This window comes from Nomascus leucogenys, chromosome 2 (genome assembly GCF_006542625.1).
Source record: "Nomascus leucogenys isolate Asia chromosome 2, Asia_NLE_v1, whole genome shotgun sequence".
In the NCBI taxonomy this organism is placed as follows: Eukaryota; Metazoa; Chordata; class Mammalia; order Primates; family Hylobatidae; genus Nomascus; species Nomascus leucogenys.
In genome coordinates, this window is record NC_044382.1 from 6,272,940 (window position 1) to 6,293,148 (window position 20,209).

Below are 20,209 nucleotides of genomic sequence, written 5' to 3' on the forward strand. Positions count from 1 at the left end.
CATGGACTGGGAGAAAATATTTGTTAATCGTATATCTGGTAAAGGATTTGTATTGAACATACACAAAGAACTCAATAATAGTAAGACAACCCGATTTTAAAGACTTCAATACGAATTTTACCCAAGAAGGCATAGGAATGACTAGTAAACACATGAATAGATGCTCAATATCATTAGTCATTATGGGAATGCAAAATAAAACCATAACGAGATATTTACACAGCCACTAGAGTTGCTTATAATCAACAAGACAGGACAATACCAAGTGTTGGTGAGAACATAGAGTAACTGGAGCCCTTAAGATAGGAAGCTACAAGCCGGGCGTGGTGGCTCACGGCTGTAATCCCAGTACTTTGGGAGGCTGAGGCGGGCGGATCACCTGAGGTCGGGAGTTCGAGACCAGCCTGACCAACATGGAGAAACCCTATCTCTACTAAAAATACAAAATTAGCCAGGTGAGGTGGCGCATGTCTGTAACCCCAGCTACTCAGGAGGCTGAGGCAGGAGAATCGCTTGAAGCCGGGAAGTGGAGATTGTGGTGAGCTGAGATCGTGTCATTGCTACAAGGGCAAAACTCTGTCACAAAAAAAAAAGATGGGAAGCTACTTTGGAAGACAGTTTGGCAGTTTCCTCAAAAGTTAAACTTGTCATATGACCACTCTTAGGTATATACTCAAGAGAATTTAAAACTTATGTCCACAGAAAGACTTGGCTGCAAATGTTCATAGCAACATTAATTTATAATAGCCAACAACTGGAAGTGATCCACAAGTCCATCAACTGGTGCATGGATACACAGAGTGCGTAATATCCATATAATAGACATATCTTTTTATTTGGCAATAAAAGGCACTGGGAGCATGCCACAGTGGCTTGAGCCTGTACTCCCAGGACACAGAAGGCTGAGGCAGGAGGATTGCTTGAGTCCAGGAGCTGGAGGCTGCCATGAGCCATGATAGCGCTACTGCACTCCAGCCTTGGTGACAGAGCAAGACTCCAGCTCTAAATAAATAAATTAAGCAATGAAACACTGGTAAATGCTACAAGCTGGATGAATCTCCAAAGCATAATGCTAAGTGAAAGAAGCCAGATGTGTACAACTACATATTGTATGATTCTGTTTATATGAAATGTGCAGAAATGGCAAATTTATGGAGGCAAAAAGCAGATCAGTGGTTTCCCAGACCTGGGGGTGGTAGAAGAAGCAGAGATGAACTGTAAATTAGGTTGGGGGACATTTTTGAAGTGATGGAAAAGTTTTGAAACTAGATTGTGGTGATCGTTGCACAACTCTGTAATTTACCAAATATCATTGATATTGTGTACTTATAATGGGTAAATTTTATGGTATGTAATTTATGCCACAGTAAATCTGTTAAAAAGTATTAATCCAGGCGCAGTGGCTGATGCCTGTAATCCTAGCACTTTGGGAGGCTAAGGTGGAAAGACTGCTTCAGGCCAGGAGTTTGAGACCAGCCTGGGCAACATAGTGAGACCCCCATCTCTACAAAAAAAGTGTTAAACAGAAGGGGACAGTGTGCGGACATATGATCCCTCTCTTGGCAGGAGACATCAAAGAAGGTCAGAAAACCTCTCCTGATTGAGTGTCTGCTCTTTGCCAGATGGGACCTTGCCTTATCTCTCCAACAACTTTGAGGAGTAGGCTTTATTTTTATTATTTTGAGACAAGGTCTTGCTCTGTCTCTCAGGCTGGAGTACAGTAGGGTGACCTTGGTTCACTGCAACCTCAGTCTCCTAGGCTCAAGTGATCCTCCCACCTTAGCCTCCTGAGTAGCTGGAACTACCAGCACATACCTTTTTTTTTTTTTTGGCAGAGATGGGGTTTCACCATGTTGCCCAGGCTGGTCTCGAACTCCTAGGCAGGAGTAAGTTTTATTATTCCCATTGTGTAGTTGAGGAAGTGGAGGCCCAACAAAGTTACTTACAATAAGATTTTTAGGTTTGAGGGTTAGAGAGTTGGACTCAAGCCTTTTACGCCTCCACACTCACATACCACTTATGGCCTCTAAGAAAGTGGTATGGCTGGGCATGGTGGCTCATGCCTGTAATTCCAGCATTTTGGGAGGCCAAAGCAGGCAGATCACGAGGTCAGGAGTTTGAGACCAGCCTGACCAACGTGGTGAAACGCCGTCTCTACTAAAAATACAAAAATTATCCAGGTGTGGTGGTCGGCACCTGTAATCCCAGCTAGTCAGGAGGCTGAGGCAGAATTGCTTGAACCCAGGAGGCAGAGGTTGCAGTGAGCCAAGATCATGCCATTACACTCCAGCCTGGGTGACAGAGCAAGACTCCATCTCAAAAAAAAAAAAAAAAAAAAAGAAAGAAAGTAAAAATGCCAAAGGCCGAGGTATTCAAATGTGTGTTTCTTAGAGCCAGATAAACCCAGACTCTTCTGTCTCCTAAGTACCTCATGACAAAGGAAGGGCCGGGGCTAAGGAGCAGCCATCAGCGCTGCTGTTGCCTCCCAGCCCTCAGAAGAAGGTTCAGCTCTTCCTTGTCCCTTTCCAAACCTCTAGAGCCTGAAATTCCAATTCTGGAGATGGTCTTCTTTTGTCCAGGCCCTGCTGGCAAGGACTATAGGGTCACCTTGCCTAGCCGGGAAGTTCCAGTTCATACCTTCCCCAGAATCTGCTATCCCTCAGCCCAAATCAGCCTATTCTGCTTCTTCCCCAGCCCACCTGACTTCTCTCCAGAGTCAGACTTTCCTTGCACCCAAGGGCTTCACCAACTCCTGGACTTTTGGTTTTGAAAAGGGAATTTAAAATCCGAGAGTAATACAGGATAGCAGCAGCCTGATGCTTGGAATGGTACAGAGATAATGAATTCACCTGGACTAACCATAGGGAGGAAACTGCTTATGTTAAATGAGCCACATGGAAGTTACTACCCCCTGCTATTAAAGAAACATGATAAATAGAGCGGATATTTGGAGTTTTTTGGCCAGATTACCTGGGCTCAGCTTCAAGGGAACTGCCATCCTGGAGAGAGATGAAATAATCCCTTTCTTTTATAGACTACATAGGCTGTTACGTGACATTTGGGTATCTGTTACTGACATTATTGTGAACCAACTTAAGCCAATTTGATCTATCATAATTAGCTTTATTTTAGTAGAAAATGAAGGTCTCTAATAGATAGAGATAGATGAGAGCCATAGATGATATCCCAAAGCTAGCTACCAGGTGTATATTACAATGGAAGAAACTTTCTGCTCTACCAGACCTATTGTAAAGTTACAGTAATTAACATAGTGCAGTATTAGCACAAGGATAGACAAACCCTTGAAACAAATAGAAAACCCAGAAACAGATCCATGTGTATTTGGATGGACACTCTGATACTGACAAAGGCAGCCTTGCAGATCATTCCTCAATAAATGGGTATCCACATGGGAAAAAAAACAAAAAAGATAACTAACCCCTGCCTCACACCACACATGAAATCATTTCCAAGAAAATTAAAGACATAAATGTAAGAGGCAATATTACAAAAGGTTTTAGGAGATAACATTAGGAAAATATGTTTATAATCTCTAGGTATAGGATTTCTAAAGATACAAAAAGGATACCAGGCACAAAAAGATTGGTTTATTTGAATACATTAAATTTAAGAACTTCTGTTCATCAAAAGACACAATGAAAATATGACTTAGCTGAATCCTGTCACACATACAAGCATTTATTATCAAGCCACCTCATAAATTGCCACTCAAGTTTTTCTGGAAGCTCCTTGAAATCCCAGCTGTCTGTCTGACATCTCTTTGCGTGAATGATTCCTCAAGGCAGATGCAGCCACATTCTAGAAGCAGGATCAGCTCATCCTAACCGTGGTCTGACAGTAAAATCCTCAAGAAGAGGCTGAATCCTAAATCCTAGACCCTGGGCCACTTTCTGAAGGATGTACGGTACTGGGCTCACCAGGTTCTGTTCTTGCAAGGGCCAGAGTGTCTGAGAATATTTCTAGGATCATTTCACCAGTATAAAAAAAAATTCTTTCTAACAACAGTTAGGCTAATGAATAAAGGCTGTGGTATTGATCCGCAATGAAGACAGCTGAAGTCCTGAAGCAGCCTTTTCTGAAGTGTGGACTTCTGATTAGAGTCTTTCACTTGCACCAGTGTTCATTCTTAATGAGGGAACTTCAGGTAGTAACTAACCATCATATGGTGTACCTTAAATCGAACACACATGCAAATGTACACACTTGTGAGTGTGTGTGCCCATGCTGTAGTATTTTAAACTGTGGGCAACATAACAGTAGTATTTACCAGACTCCAGTCACTTGAGACTTCCCTTCTGGAATTCTGTCATACACCACCCACCTATATTATTACTCGTATTTTTCTTCAACTCACTTTTTGAGCTTCTTCAGATTATGAGACTGACTTGCTGCCTACTGTGCTAAGAGGGCTTCCTGACTTTTTGAACTTCTGAAAACAATATATCTTAGAGAAAACTTTATATCACAACCATAACATAAAACTGGTATCGGCTGGGCACTGTGGCTCACACCTGTAATCCCAACACTTTGGAAGGCTGAGGCAGGAGGATCGCTTGAGCCCAGGAGTTTGAGACTGGCCTGGGCAACGTGGCGAAACCCCGTTTCTACTAAAAATACAAAAATTAGCCAGGCATGGTAGTGCACGCCTGTAACCCCAGCTACTCGGGAGGCTGAGATGGGAGGATCTTGAGCCCAGGAGGTGGAGGCTGCAGTGAGCTGAGATCCCACCCTGCACCGCAGCCTGGGCCATAGAGCCAGACCCTGTCTCAAAAACAAGCAAACAAACAAGACAAAACGAATGGGTATCATGTACCTGCCATAAAAGTAAAAAATAAAAACAATAAAACAACAACAACAACAGAAAACATTTTTAAATCTAGCTAGCTGCTGTTACCTGCCTACCGGAGGCTCTGCAGAGCCCGTCCTGCTCTCAGGAAGCAAGTTAGACAAGTGTTACTTCTCTGGGGCATTCTTTTTTAAATTAAAGAGGGTTGAAAGAATTGAGAAAACATGAACCTTCTCCCTAGCCAAGGCATTGTCATTTAACATAATCATCTGGCTGCCTCTGAAATCGCCTTTGGAAACACTATATTCTTGGACCTGGGGCAGTATAGAGAGCCAACAAGGTTATCCAGTGTCCAGCAAGCAACTAATATATGATGGAAACCCTACAACCACTTCCTCACTTATTCTATAGCACAGCCCTGCAAGATGGGTGTTCTTCTTTAGCTGCGCTTTGCAGATGAGTAGACTGAGGCTCAGAGAGGCAGGTGAGACTTGGCCAGAACCTCACAGCCAGGAAGTGACGAGGCCAGAATCAAGAGCTGGTTCTGTCTGACCTTTATTGTTACTCTCTGCAAGCAGGACTTGCTCTCCTCTCTCATGCCAGCATCAGCCACATCTGTCCAAAGCGCCAGGATCCCTTCCAGAACAGGACTGAGTTTGCTGGAGCTGTGGTTCTTTGTCACTACCGACGGAACTTAGGACTATCCTGGAGTCTTTCAGAAGCAGAATGGTTTCTCGGCCCTGGGTCATTTTTTACTGGTAGCCAAGTCCATCCCAAATGAAATGGGCCAACATCAAAGCATTCAGCCATGCCTTTTATTAGTAACTTGACTTCTTTTATGGTTTAGGGGTTTGGTTTGGCTTTTACTTCCTAGGCATAGCTCAAAACCAGAAGGGAACTTGGCATCATCAGGTTTCCATGGGCCTCATTGTCCCTTCCCCTTCTGGTCCATTTGGGGCCTCTGCCCATCCTGGGAGGTCCCCTCCAGGCAGAGACAGTGACCACCTCCAGGGGCCATGCCCCACGGCCACCCAGCTCTCCTCTAACAGAGACACATGGCCAGCTCCGGGCTGTTCCCTCGTGTTATTTAGGGTCGCCCCAGCACAGTCTAGGCACGTAGGGAAGGTGGAGGAGGAACAGCTGCCACCCTGCCGCCTTTTGTGGATTTAAGGTAGAGGTTTGCTGTCAACCTTTCCTGGACTCTCTAGACCAAGCCACCTCAACAGAGCGTCCATTTCCCCATCTCTTAAATGGGCCAGCCTTCCCAGGGCTACATAAAGTGACACAGATGAACACATTTCAGGAGCCACCCAGTGCTGAGCCAAGGTCGAGGAGTGCTGTTATTGCAGTCTTGGGGGGAAGCCGCAAGATATTTGCACACAAAGCAGCCAGGACACACCACAGTCCAGCATATAATCAGCTCGTTCATTATGTGGCTCCAACTGCAAGGGCTGCAGGATTTCAGAGGAAAAAGAGGCCTATGGGGAGGGGGGAGCAGACAGCAGCTCATCCAGGCCAGAAGAATGACCACTCACTGCTTGGAACCAGAAAAAGAAGGGGGACTAGAAACAGGAGGCGAGGGAGGGAAGGGCCTGCTCCTGTCTCTAGGACTCCCTGATTCAGCTCTAGAAACAGTCCTGAAGGATTTGCTGCAGAGCAGGAGCTACTTAAAGTCTAATTTTAAAAATTGGTGAGCCCTTTAGTCACCCCTCAGAAGGGTGGGAGGATGGACAGTGACCAGGAAAGGTGCCCTTCCAGGCCATCCACGTCTCTCATGGTGTGTTTATCGATTCTGAGTCTGGAGCAGATTGCAGCTCGGGGGCTTAAAGTTAGAGCCTGACTCAAAGTAATGTGGGGTTGGCAACCCAAGTGTCCATCGACAGGTGAATGATAAGCAAAATGTGGTGTATCCATACAATGGAATATTACTCAGCCTTTAAAAGGAAGGAAGTGTTGACGCCTGCTACAAGCATGAACCTTGAATGGATGAGCTTGCTAAACGACATCAGCCAGGCTCAAAAAGACAAACACTGTATGATTCCACTGATACGAGCTACCTGGATTCATCCATCCCTAGAGACAGAAGTCGAATGGTGGTTGCTGGGGGAGGGTGGAACGGTAGTTGTTATTTAATGGGTACAGAGTTTTAGTTTTGCAAGATGAAAAGAGTTCTGTAGATGGATGGCGGTGCTGGTAGCACAGCAGTGTGAATGCATTAAATACTTAATGCACTGTAACAGTGCACTTGAAAATGGGTAAGATGATAAGCTTTTTACTGTGTGTATTTTACCACAATTTAATTTTTTAATGGGAGAAATAATTGTGTAGGGTCAACATATCCCCAAAGCCCTGTAAAAGGTACCACACTGGAGGCCTCCATTCATCTCTCCATTGGTCCACAAGAGCCCAGTACTGCTGCAGCACTGGCACATCACTTTGGGAGTTGGGCAGTGAGCTATTAAGGGCTGGTTATATAGAAAATCCAAGACACAGGCTGGGCACAGTGGCTCACGCCTGTAATCCCAACACTTTGGGAGCCAAGGTGGGTGGATCACGAGGTCAGGAGATGGAGACTATCCTGGCCAACATGGTGAAACCCCATCTCTACTAAAATACAAAAAATTAGCCGGGTGTGGTGGCGGGCGCCTGTAATCCCAGCTACTAGGGAGGCTGAGGCCCAGGAATCACTTGAACCCACGAGGCAGAGGTTGCAGTGTGCTAAGATAGCACCACTGCACTCAAGCCTGGTGACAGAGCAAGACTCCGTCTCAAAAAAAAAAAAGAAAGAAAGGAAATGCAAGACACACCTCTTCTAGCCCAGACTCAGGCTCAGCATGGTGAGAAGGCTCATGAGAGGCCCTCTAGGAGAGAACAGAGTCCAGCCTCATGCAGAGCACGCACTGCTTGGGCAGCTTGGCTGGCAGAATCACCTGTGCAATTTGTGTATATGCACACGTGTTCTCTGCACAGGTGTGTGCAACAAAATGTATGCATGAACCACCTGAACCACCCTCAGATCTGCATCCTCATTACCCTGGTCCAGGGCCCGGGCCAAAGGAGGCTTAAGTGAATATTTGTTAAACTGAGCTGTTTATTCATGATGGCCGTCTGAGTTTCAAATCCTTTAATGAGCAGAGTGTACCCTGCACTTCTCTTGTATTTGGCACCGAAACTAGTGCAGTGCTGAGCACAAAGAAAATGCTCATTGAATCATTGAATGAATACCTCTTAGTAGATAAACCAGCTTTGTGGAGGGCTATACAGCCAGTGAGTCACTGGGGCAGATTAATGTGGAATTTGGCCAGTGGAAGATCTATTTCAACCCCTTATTAACTTGGAGACTTTAAACCTCTATCTAAATCATAAAACAGTCCCTTCACTTTAATGCTTCAGATTCGTGAGTTAAGACATAATATGTGAGCATGTTGGAAATAACCTAAAGATTCACCAGTAGACAACGAGTTGAATAAAGTATGACAACAGCTGTATAAAATCCAATATCCAGTATAGATGATGTTATAGAAGAATAATGAAATGAGCCAAGTGCAGTAGCTCACACCTGTAATCCGAGCACTTTGGGAGGCTGAAGTGCATGGATCACTTGAGGCCAGGAGTTCGAGACCAGCCTGGCCAACATGCCAAAACCCCATCTCTACTAAAAATACAAAAAAAAAAAAAATTAGCCAGGCATGGTAGCACATGCCTATAATCCCAGCTACTCAGGAGACTAGGGCACGAAAATCACTTGAACCCGGGAGGCAGAGGTTGTGGTGAGCCGAGATTGCACCACTGCACTCCAGCCTGGGTGTCAGAGCAAGATCCTGTTTCAACATAAATAAATAAGAATAATGAAATGGCATGAAGTTGACAATTTATAGCTAAGTGAAAGCATAGGTTTACTAAATGGCATGTACAGTATGGTCTGATTTTGCCTAAATATGGACATATTACTTGAACAAATATGCCTATAATATATGCATGTATATCATACTGTGTGTGTGTGTGTGTTGTTCCCCAAACCAGCAGCATCACCAGGAAACTTTTTTAGAAATGCACATCCTCAGCCGCCTCCACAGAACTACTGAATCAGAAACTCGGGTGGGGTTCCACGATCTGTGTTTTAATAAGCCCTCCAAGTGATTCTGGTGCCTTCCTGAGTTTGAGAGCCACTGGTGGTGTATGGCATTCCTAACACCCGTCTCCTTCCTTTGCTTTTTGGTTTTGCTTTTGTGTTTGTGTGTGTGTGTTTGAGACAGTCTCGCTCTGTCACCCAGGCTGGAGTGCAGTGGCGCAATCTCAGCTCACTGCAACCTCTGCCTCCCAGGTTCAAACAATTCTCTTGCCTCAGCCTCCCAAGTAGCTGGGATTATAGGCACGCGCCACCATGCCCAGCCCCCTCTCCTCCTTTGCACTCACCTGCGTCTCTCTTCTCCAGGCCCTCATCCAGCTGCCCCCCTACATCTCTCAGTGTGATGAGGTGCTGCAGTTCTTTGAGACAAGACCTGAGGACCTGAATCCCCCCAAAGAGTAAGTTTGTTTGTGGGCTTCCCCAGATGGAGCCCCACAGCCCGCCCTCCTGCCAGTCCAGCCACCCCCAAGTAAAGCAAAGTGCAGCCAAATGTGAGTTTCGTCAGCTGAGCCCCTGTGAGACTGCACTTCACTTAGCCTTCAGAGTTGCTGTAAGTGGGTAGTGATCGTCCTGTTTGACAGGTGAAGGAAACTGTCTGAGTGCCACTCCTGTCATCCCATCACACTCTGCACCTGCCCACAGCACTTAGCGAGGTGTATGGGAACTGGGCAGACTGAGCCCGCGAGGCAGGGGCTGAGCCGTAGATTCATCTGGCTTCTGTCTGCAGAGATGGGTGTGCTCAGGAACTGCCAGGGATGTGAATGCGGGAGCAACCCAAACCGACGAAAACCCCGCTGCCGGTGAGCAACGGGGCCAGGATTTCATCCTGACCAGCCAGGCTCCAAAGCTCTCCAAAATGCCCACCACAGCCCTGCCTCCCTGTCGCTTCTCCCTGCAGTGGACAGGCCACTTGCCCAGACGCCCGTCGCTACACAGCCAGCAGCCCCAGCCACACAGTGCATACCACGTAAAACTCAAGCACCGCCTGCCTACTCGCACTTAACGCACCAGCACCCTGGCCGGCCCGGGTGCTTTGGGGAAAGCAGGAAGGGATCTGGCTAACGGAGAAATAGCAGTGGGGAAAAGAGACCAGCCCAAGGTGCTGGGAGTGTCCTGGGGTCACAGGAACAAGAGCGGGCAGAGTTTGGGGTCTGTCTGGGCTCATTCGAGAAGGGCTGAAAAGTACCAGCCAGGCTCTGTTCCAGAAGTAGACGCTGCCACTCTTGGCGATGCATTCGCTGGATGCCCCAGGCAGCAGCCGTAACCAAGGCTGAGTTTGCCGAGCAGCCAGCATGGTGGGCAGTGTGCCGAGCACTGAATGTGTATCGAGAGAGAAAGACACATGCTCCCTTTTGGAAAGGAAATGATCTGCTGGAGTCACAAAAATTGTTTAAATAGACTTGTGAGGAGAAAGCATGAGAGTGTTCTAACAAGTGAAGTCAGGCCATTTATATTTATACACACACACAGCGACCTCCAAAATCGAGTTCACAGACCTCCGAGTGCACTACTCTGGACTGGTGGTTTGCTAGCACACAGGAGAGTAGACCTAAGTTTCTGCAATAAATATATCCCAATATGCACCGTTTCCTGTGATGAGCACGGAGCGAGTAAATACAGCTTCTCATAGTGAGTGCACAGAAGTGCGTGGTTTTGGAGTCAAGGGAGACTGTAAGAGGCAACAGTAAACCTTTGAATCAGATGTCACAAGGGAATGCCTTCCCAACACGGGAGCCAAGACACAGTTTCATAAATTTAAAAATAATCATAAAGATACAGAATAATATAAATCCGATAATTTGAGGTGTTTCACTCATGCTGGCTGATGTTTTTGTTCTTAGTGTCTTTGGCGTTGGTGTCTGGTAAGCATTTCCCAATTTGTATCACCATCATGAAATATGGGGAAATATTCTCAAAGCACCTTTGTCTCCAGTCCTCCCAGGCTAGCAGGATTGAACTGCCATTCAGGCTCATAGCCTCTGGCTTCAATTATAATTTCTACACAAGGTAAATCAAAGGATACAGAACTTGTGTTCCCTTTCCACTTCATTTTCTCACAAAACTGCCCAAAAAAAACTCATTCCCTCACGCCTGTAATCCCAGCACTTTAGGAGGCTGAGGCAGAAGGATTGCTTCAGCACAGGAGTTCGAGACCAGCCTGAGGAACATAGTCAGACCCTGTCTCTACTAAAAATAAAAAAACATTAGCCGGGCATAGTGGTACGTGCCTGTAGTCCCAGATACTCAGGAAGCTGACATGGGAGAATTGCTCGGGCCAAGGAGGTTGAGGCTGCAGTGAGCAGTGATCGCCGCCACTGCACTCCAGCCTGGGTGACAGAGGGAGCCTCTGTCTCAAAAACAAAAACAAAAAACCTGTCATTCCTCTCTTACAGATGAGGAAGCTGAGGTTCAGAATAATAAAAGGGACTTTTAACAAAATAATAATGAAAGAGAGGCACGGTTTGGAAGAGGTGAAGGTGAATCCCCAGGTCAGCCTGAGTCTGAACCTAAGCTCAGTCCCACACAAGAGGCTCACTTGATAGAAAAGAGCCTGAGTTTGGAATCTAGTACACCCAGGTTCGAATCCTGCCTCTGCCACTCCTGGGCTGTGTGGCCATGGGCCTCCCTCACTTCGCTTCAGGGCTTCCACTTGCTCTATTGTGAAATGGGAATAGCTGTACTTTTTAGGGTAATGGTGAGGACTGAGTGACTGCCCCAGGGAAAAATTCTAAGACCACACCAGCTGCTCAGGAAGTGGCGGCTCATGGTAGTACCCCTCTTGGAATGACCAGACGTTGCTGTCTTTATTCCAGCGCTGTCTCTTAAGAGTTGATCAAGATGCCCAGCCTGATATACCCTCAGCAGGGAAAATTGCCTGACTACTGTCTTAGTCTGTTCCACCTGCTATGACAAAAATACCACAGACTGGGTGGCTTAATCAAAAATGTATTTCTCACTTTCTGGAGGCTGGAAATCCAAGATCAAGGTGCCAGCTATTTCAGTGCCTGGTGAAGGCCACTTCCTGGTTTGCAGATGTGTCCCCACCTGGGAGAGAGAGAGAGAGAGAGAAAGCCAGCTCTCTTATGTCGCTTCTTCTTTTTTCTTTTTTTTTTTTTTTTTTTTTTTAATTTTTTGTAGAGACAGGGTCTGGCTATGTTGTCCAGGCTGGTCTGAAACTCCTGGGCTCAAGTGATCCTCTTACCTTCATGTCTTCTCATAAAGGCGCTAATCCCATCCTGGGGGCTCAACCTTTATGACCTACTTACCCCTAAAGGCTCCATCTCCAAGCACCATCACACTGGGGTTAGTGTTTCAATATATGAATTCAGTTTATAGAAGCCACTTTCTTTTTTTTTTTTTTTTTTTTTTTTTTGAGACAGAGTCTTGCTCTGTCACCCAGGCTGGAGTGCAGTGGCGTGATCTTGGCTCACTGCAAGCTCTGCCTCCCAGGTTCACGCCATTTTCCTGCCTCAGCCTCCCAAGTAGCTGGGACTACAGGTGCCCGCCATCACGCTTGGCTAATTTTTTGTATTTTTAGTAGAGATGGGGTTTCACCGTGTTAGCCAGGATGGTCTCGATCTCCTGACCTCGTGATCTGCCCGTCTTGGCCTCCCAAAGTGCTGGGATTACAGGGGTGAGCCACCACTCCCAGCCTGTAGGAGCCACCTTCAAGCTGGGTGAGATTGGGCAGGTTTTTCCGCCCCTTGTCTCAGTCTCCTCTTGTGTAAGATGGGCCTGATGACACGTCCCTCACAGCATTGCTTGGGGAATCAAATGAGAAGATGTAGAGAAAAGCACCTGGGACTGCTCTACGGACCTTATTGCCCAAGGGCAGAGGAAGGAGCGGACGGACAGCAGCCACGAGGGTGGTACTGACATTGGTGTGCATTCCTTGGGCCCCTGGGTTCAACGATAGCCAGATTTTCTTCTACTTTATCTCAGTGTCCCAGAGACTTTAACTTTGGGGAACATCATGGACCACTTAGAGATTCCAACAAAAGCTTACTTCCCTCTTCCTGGAAGAGCACCTGCAGTTTCAGGAGGTCCCCATTTGTGCAGAATCCTGTACATGGACCTGAGGTGAAGAAGCCCCGCCCTGGTGGCCCTTCCCAATGTTAGTGCTGGGATGCCTCTGGCCTCTCCCTGGCGAGGGTGGTTGCAGCGGCCCCAGCCTCTAAGCAAGCGTCAGACCAACTTAGACACACAGAGGGGAGAGGGCCAGGCCAGGGGCAGCTGCTGTGCTTGGGAGGAGTCTCGTCATTCAAGAAGGAAGGACACTCGGGGACACGGGTGTGAGCCAGCCCTCGAGAGGAGGTGGGAAGTCCCAGAGGCTGCATGGTGGCTTTGTGGCACTCTCTGGCTTCTTCTCTTTGGTGGCAGAGGCAGCCCCACTAGCTCGCTCGCTTGGGCTTATAGAAATAGCTCAGGACAGGAGTTCTCAGCCCATGCTGCATCCAGCCAAGGGCACTGGCATTGTTCATTCATTCATCAGCCAGATAGGGAGAGCCTGCTGACTTTCACAGTGGTGGGAAAAGCTGCGTGAACATGTGGGTATGGGGCACCCGTGCATACACAAACAGAACATCCACTGAAAATACAAAACACAGCCTAGACTGCACCAAAGAAAGCACCAAGTAACAGCCGAGACAAGCCAGCAAGCATCATGCTGGAGTGTATGTATCTGGTTCTGAGAGCCTTCCTGGAAAGAAAGGGAAGGTTCAAATCTCTTTGTCCCTTCCCAGCTGTGTGACCTTGGACAAATGACTTGACTTCTCTGAGCTTATTTTCCCATCAGTAAAGCGGGCGTCACTACCCTGGCTCACAGCTTGGTTGTGAGGACTAAGCAAGATCCTGCCCATAAAGGATGGTGTCTGGCACAGGGCAGGTGCTTACCTAGTGACGTCTTCCTGTCTTTAAGCCAGGATTTGAAAAGGAAGGAAGGTGGCGAGGTTGCCAAGGGCCCAAGGGATTGTTCTGGGGCCACAGCAGGCAGTCTCAGCTGGGTCCTTGTTGTTGGTTTAGGGATAGTGAACTTGAGGGTTATACCCAGTGGGGTTGGTCTGTTGGTCAGGATCCTGAAGGTCAACCCATGTTAGGGCTTGACATGGACTTTGGGGGTCTTTCCTAGCCAGCTGGTGCTATTGGAGGAGGGTTTTGGCCGCCATGAGTAGGAAAACTTGGGAACACCCCAAGCATGTCACATCAAGAAGATGACCCACCTGCTTGAGCAAATGCATGCTGTGGCTGCCTGAACCCAAGAGTCCCCTGCCGCCCCCACTCCCCTGCTCTGGCTGGGACAGTGGAAGCAGGGGTGCATGGCTCAGTAGGAGCCCGGGACTTAAGCCCAGACCACGGCTCAGGTCGCAGGCCTGGATGGCAACTCTGGCAGCTGGTGCTTTCTGTAGAAGCAGCCTGGTGGAACCTTCGTTAGTGCGTCTTGATGCAGCAGCTAAGAGGGGAACTTCAGTCACTAGACGGTCCAGGTGGTGCTCAGGAGAATGGGCTGCAGCCAGACTTCCTGGGTTCCAGTCCTGGGCCTGGTACCTCACCTCTCTGGGCCTCAGTATCTTCATCTGCAAAATGGAGTAACCCTCAGAGGGATGTATGAGGATGCAGTGAGTCAGTCCAAGTGTAGCTTTCTGACCAGGACCCGGTGAGTGCCAGTGAAGGTGAGCAAGACATTCCACTCTGACCCTCACCCTTCTCTGCATGGGCACTGTGAAGGTCAACCTCCCTCGCTGGAGGGAAGACATCACCACCAGCCCAGCCCGACCTGGCCAGACTCTGCTGCACCTCCCAGACATACGGGAGGACTGTAGCCCCTGCTCTTTGGCTTGGCTCCCTCCCTGCTTCTCCCAGGTTGCTCTGAAGCATTATTACATGGTGGTTAAAAACCCAGACATTGAGTAGACATTTCTCCAAAGAAAATGCACAAATAGCCAATAAGCGTATGAGAAGATCCTGGCATCATTATCCATCAGGAAATGCAAATCCAAGCTACAGTGAAATATCATTAGATCTAATTCATATCCACTAGAATGGCTGTAATCAAGAAGATAGATAGGCCGGGCATGGTGGCTCATACCTGTAATCCCAGCAGTTTGAGAGGCCAAAGCGGGCGAATCACCTGAGGTCAGGAGTTCAAGACCAGCCTGGCCAACATAGCAAAACCCCATCTCTACTAAAAATACAAAAATTAGCCAGGCGTGGTGGTGGGCGTCTATAATCCCAGCTACGGGGGAGGCTGAGGCAGGAGAGTCATTTGAACCTGGGAGGCAGAGGTTGCAGTGAGCCAAGATCACGCCACTGCACTCCAGCCTGGGTGACAGAGTGAGACTCCATCTCAAAAAAAAGAAGACATATGACAAGTATTGTCAAGGATATGAAGAGGTTGGAACCTTCATATGTTGCTGGTGGGAATATAAAATGGTGCAGTTGCTGTGGACATCTGTGTGGCACTTCCTCAAGAAGTTAAACCTGGAGTTACCATATGACCTAGCAATTCCCCTCTTAGGTATATAACCAAGAGAAATAAAAATACAGGTCCATACAAAAACTTGTACACAAATGTTCACAGAAACTTTATTCAAAATAGCCAAAGAGTGGAAACAACCCAAATGTCTAGCAACTTAGTAATGAGTAAACAAATTGTGGTTTATCCACACAATGGAGTATTACTTAGCAACAAAAAGTAATGAAGTACTGATACATGCCATAACACAGATGAACCTCAAAGACATTATGCCAAATGAAAGAAGCCAGACACAAAAGGCCATACATTATATGAAACATCCAGAATAGGCAAATCGTTAGAGACAGCAAGCAGGATTTGTGGTTGCCAAGGGCTGGAGGAGGGGGAATGGGAAGTGACTAATAACGGGTATAGGGCTTCTTTTTGGAGTGATAAAAGTGGTCTGCTGATGGTTGGACAACCTTGTGAATATACTAAAAACCAGTAAATTGTATACCTTTAAAGGATGAGTTTTTGTTTGTTTGGTTTTGTTTTTGAGACAGAGTCTCGCTCTGTCTCCCAGGCTGGAGTGCAGTGGCATGATCTCGGCTCACTGCAGCCTCCACCTCCCAGGTTCAAGCGATTCTCCTGCCTCAGCCTCCTGAGTAGCTGGGATTACAGGTGCCCACCACCACACCTGGCTCATTTTTGTATTTCTAGTAGAGATGAGGTTTCGCCATGTTGGCCAGGCTGGTCTCCAACTCCTGACCTCAGGTGATCTGCCTGCCCCAGGCCTCCCAAAGTGCTGGGATTACAGGCATGAGCCACCACTCCTGGCCTAAAGGATGGGTTTTATGGTTTGTCAGTTATAACTCAGTTTTTTAAAAGTTAGTTCAATCTGGGTTCAAATTCTAGCTGTGCTACTTGCTAGCTGTGTGACCTTGAGCAAATTACTTAACCTGTCTGTTCCTCATCTGTAAAATGGGAATAAGAATAATACTTATTTCCTGGGATCATTGTGAGTATTGAATGAGTGAACTATGAGTGCCTAGCAGGGTGCCGGCACTGGATCTAGTGCCATTTAATAATATTAGCTAATGCTACTGTTGCCACAATGTCCCTCCCAGCCCAACTACTGCAAACTTTATTATTTATGAGATAACTTACTTTAAAGTGCTTTGTAAGCCCTAATTTGTAATGCTGCATTTGTGATACAGTTGCTTCCCCCCCCCCCCACCCAAGATGGAGTCTTGCTCTGTCACCCAGGCTAGAGTGCAGTAGCACAATCTCGGCTCACTGCACCTCCACCTCCCAGGTTCAATTGATTCTCCTGTTTCAGCTTCCAGAGTAGCTGGGACCACAGGTGTGTGCCATCACACCCAGCTAATTTTTGTATTTTTAGTAGAGACAGGGTTTCACCATGTTGGCCAGGCTGGTCTCAAACTCCTGACCTCAGGTGATCCACCCGCCTCAGCCTCCCAAAGTGCTGGGATTACAGGTGTGAAGCACCACACCTGGCCGATACAGTTGCATTTATAAACTCTGACATGGTCGACGAATGTAAGGGAGTCACTATTCATTATTCCCTGTGAATTCTAGCCCATAGTAGTGTCTCCCCTGTCACCACTAGGGAGGTGCACTGTGTTCACTGCTGTCCAAACTTCTGCCCAGTTTTAATGTGTTCCCTGTACACTTACTGCCAAGCACTTTCTGCCCCATGTCTATGGGTTAGGGGATCCCAAGAAATGGGGCAGGGACCTCTGCTGTGCCTCACAAGGTAGGCATCAGGCTCAGTGCAGTGTGAGGACCTAACTCCTATTTTCAAACTGCAATCCCCTTCAGCTCCTCCCCAGGGCTTCCAGTCTGCAAATAAATGGAGACACTGGTCCCCAGGGCACCAGAGCGCTTATCAGGCAAAGGGGGAAAATTAAGAGAAATTCTTTCTCTTTGAAGAAATCAGGGTCCCTCTAGATGGCCTGGATTTTATTCATTCACTGATGATGTTGTGGGGGATGGAGAATCTCAGTTTCCTAGTAGAATAACTCATGTCAATACATGACAAGTACTGACTGACTCATTACTCTTTCCCAACCCCTTTCTTTCCTGTACAGGGAGCACATTGGGAAAAAGAAATCTGGTAAGAATATTTTCTATTTTCTTCTCTTCGTTCAGTTTTCAGCAAACTCCAGCTGAGCACCTACTGTGCACCAGGCCCTGGGTTCCATGCTGAGGATACAGTGATGTGGATGGATGGATGGATGGTTGGCAGGTGGGAGGGAAGGGAAGGACGGGCGGTTGAACTGGTGGGTGGGTGGATGGATGGATGGATGGATGGATGGGTGGCAAGAGGGAAGGGAAGGAGGGGTGGTTGAATTGGTGGATGGATGGATGGATGGATGGATGGATGGATGCTTGATTGATTGGTTGATACCCCATCCCATTTCCCAAAAATAGTATTTGAGGTTGTTTCATCCAATATACCAAAAAACTGCCAAGTGGTTGAGACTTGGAGTCTTTCTCAGAGAATGCCTTCATGGAGAAGGGGAGGCAGACTTCTTCCTAGCCATGCTATCGGGAGTTAAATGCCTTTGTTCCACTTTATACAGAGCAACATGGTACCTGAGAGCTAAGAGCATTCTTCTCAGGTATGATAAGGGGTTGGAAAGGAGGGACCCTGGGTCTTGATGAAGGATCAGAAGGTTTCCATAGAGTGAAGGGCATCCTGGGCTGAGGGGATGGCCAGGCACAGGCTGGGAGGCAGGAATGTGCAGTAGATTTGGGCCATATCCATTTGACATCCTCGGCAACAGACCCCAGCCCTTTTTGGGCAATGACAGATGCAGTGTCAAGCGATTCCCATCCCTATTGCCATTCTCCCTAAAATACATTATATTCCCTCCTAATAATCTTTCCATTTCCTGGATGACACAACTCTTCTCTCAGAAGCAATTATGGAGAAAGAGAAGGTGGGAAATTGGGTATGCACAGAGGAATGATTGAGCTCTCCCCTGGGGTTTATACATTTACATAAACAGTGGCCCAACTTTTTCTTCTGCCACCCAAGATCATTCTCCACATCCCCGGCCCATACCTTACCTGGAGCCAGTGTGGACTTCAGAACTTCCAGAATCCAGCGCTCTTTAATTTCCTAGGGTGCCAGGAGGTTTGAAGGGGTTGATGAGGATCAGGGGTGCAAGCAGAGATCCTAGAAGTGAAAAACCATGCCCCCTCTCATGGGCCTCAGTTTCCTCATCTGTAAACTGGGGTTGATCATAGCAATCTGCCTTGTGGGATTATTATAGGATTTATAATCATATTTGTAAGTCACCTAGAACAGTGCTTGGCACATTGTCAGTAATGTATGCTTGATGCCATTTTTATTACTACACTACTGTTACTTAAAGTACATGGGTGCCCCTGACCAGCAGTAGTGTATTAGTTGATTCTCACACTCCTATAAAGAAATAGCTGTGACTGGATAATTTATAAAGAAAAGAGGTTTAATTGGCTCATGGTTCTGCTGGCTGTACAGGAAGCACAGTGGCTTCTGCTCGGCTTCTGCTCAGCTTCTGGGGAGGCCTCCGGGAGCTTTCCATCATGGTGGAAGGCAAAGGCGGAGCAAGCAGTTTTTATATGGCAGGAGCAGGACCGAGAGGGGCAGTGCTACACACTTTTAAACAACCAGATCTCCTGAGAACTCCATCTCGAGACAGCACCAGAGGGATGGTGCTGAACCGTTCATAAAGGACCCACCCCCATGATCCAATCACCTCCCACCAGCCCCCACCTCCAACATTGAGAATTACAATTCGACATGAGATTTGGGTGGGGACACAGATCCAAACCATATCAAGTAGAAATTCCAAATTCAAAAGCTCCAGTACCTTTGCTGCCCCTGGGTACGGGCCCTGTGGTCAACTTCACAGGCCCCACGGTCATTCTCACTGCCTCAAGGAATGGCGTCGAGAATTAACTTCAGTCTTTTCCCAACCAGTCCATTTATAGCTCCTCTTTCTAGTTTAATAGGTACTGGCCAGAGCCATGGCATCCTGCTAAAGCTGCAAATAGTTCCCGAGCCCTGGGGATAATTATATGTTTCTTAGAAAAGAGCAGAGAGAAGACGAGCTGCCACTCTTGGGCTGGCAGAGTTTCTGGTTTCGAGTATGCAGAGACTTTCCCTAGAAGGAATGGGTGTGGGAGGGTAGAGAAGAGAGGAAAGAGACAGCTCTGGTTTGTGACAAACACAAATGTCCAGTCAGAACGGGCTTGATGAGGGGATTTGTCTGGAAAAGGGAGAAAAAGCTCTAATTTGTGGTGACTGCTGTTACGTCATTCACCTGAAATGATGGGGATAGATTTATTTATAGTTCAACTGGCTGGAAAATAGCATCTTTCTTCATTCAAACTAAGAACCCAAGCTGGGATTAGCCTTATATCTTATGTGACCTTTGAGCACTTCCTTTATTTTAGGATAAGCCGTTTGGATTGAATTTTAAAGGGATCTAACATTGACAGACTAACCCCTGAGATTTCTACACCAAAACTCTGCGTTGGAGAAGGCTTATCTGCCTCTGGCGTTTCCCAGTCATGGCTGGCTGGCTATCTCCTACAGACTTTGGCTAATGTGGTCTCAAATTCTGCTCATCCTGCAGAAAATGAATCTTCTCACTAAAAGTCAAGAGATCATCCAATTATTTGCGGAACATATTTCTTCCTGATTTTTCTAACCATTACTTAAAAGCATTCTTTGTTTACTGACTCTTTCAGCAAGATTGACAGTATAGTGAATTTTTGGAAGGAAAATCCCTCTTTACCCTTCATC

General features: G+C 47.1%; 1 protein-coding gene across 2 annotated transcripts in view; it reads left to right on the forward strand.

The window, feature by feature from the left end:
- SH3PXD2B (SH3 and PX domains 2B) overlaps positions 1–20,209 on the forward strand; it is a 120,861-nt gene that overhangs the window by 63,690 nt on the left and 36,962 nt on the right. For both annotated transcript variants that reach the window (XM_030825079.1, XM_030825083.1), the window contains exons 5-6: positions 9,243–9,334; positions 17,499–17,524. In XM_030825079.1, coding sequence (XP_030680939.1) covers positions 9,243–9,334; positions 17,499–17,524 — 118 coding nt within the window. The remainder of the gene's footprint in view (positions 1–9,242; positions 9,335–17,498; positions 17,525–20,209) is intronic.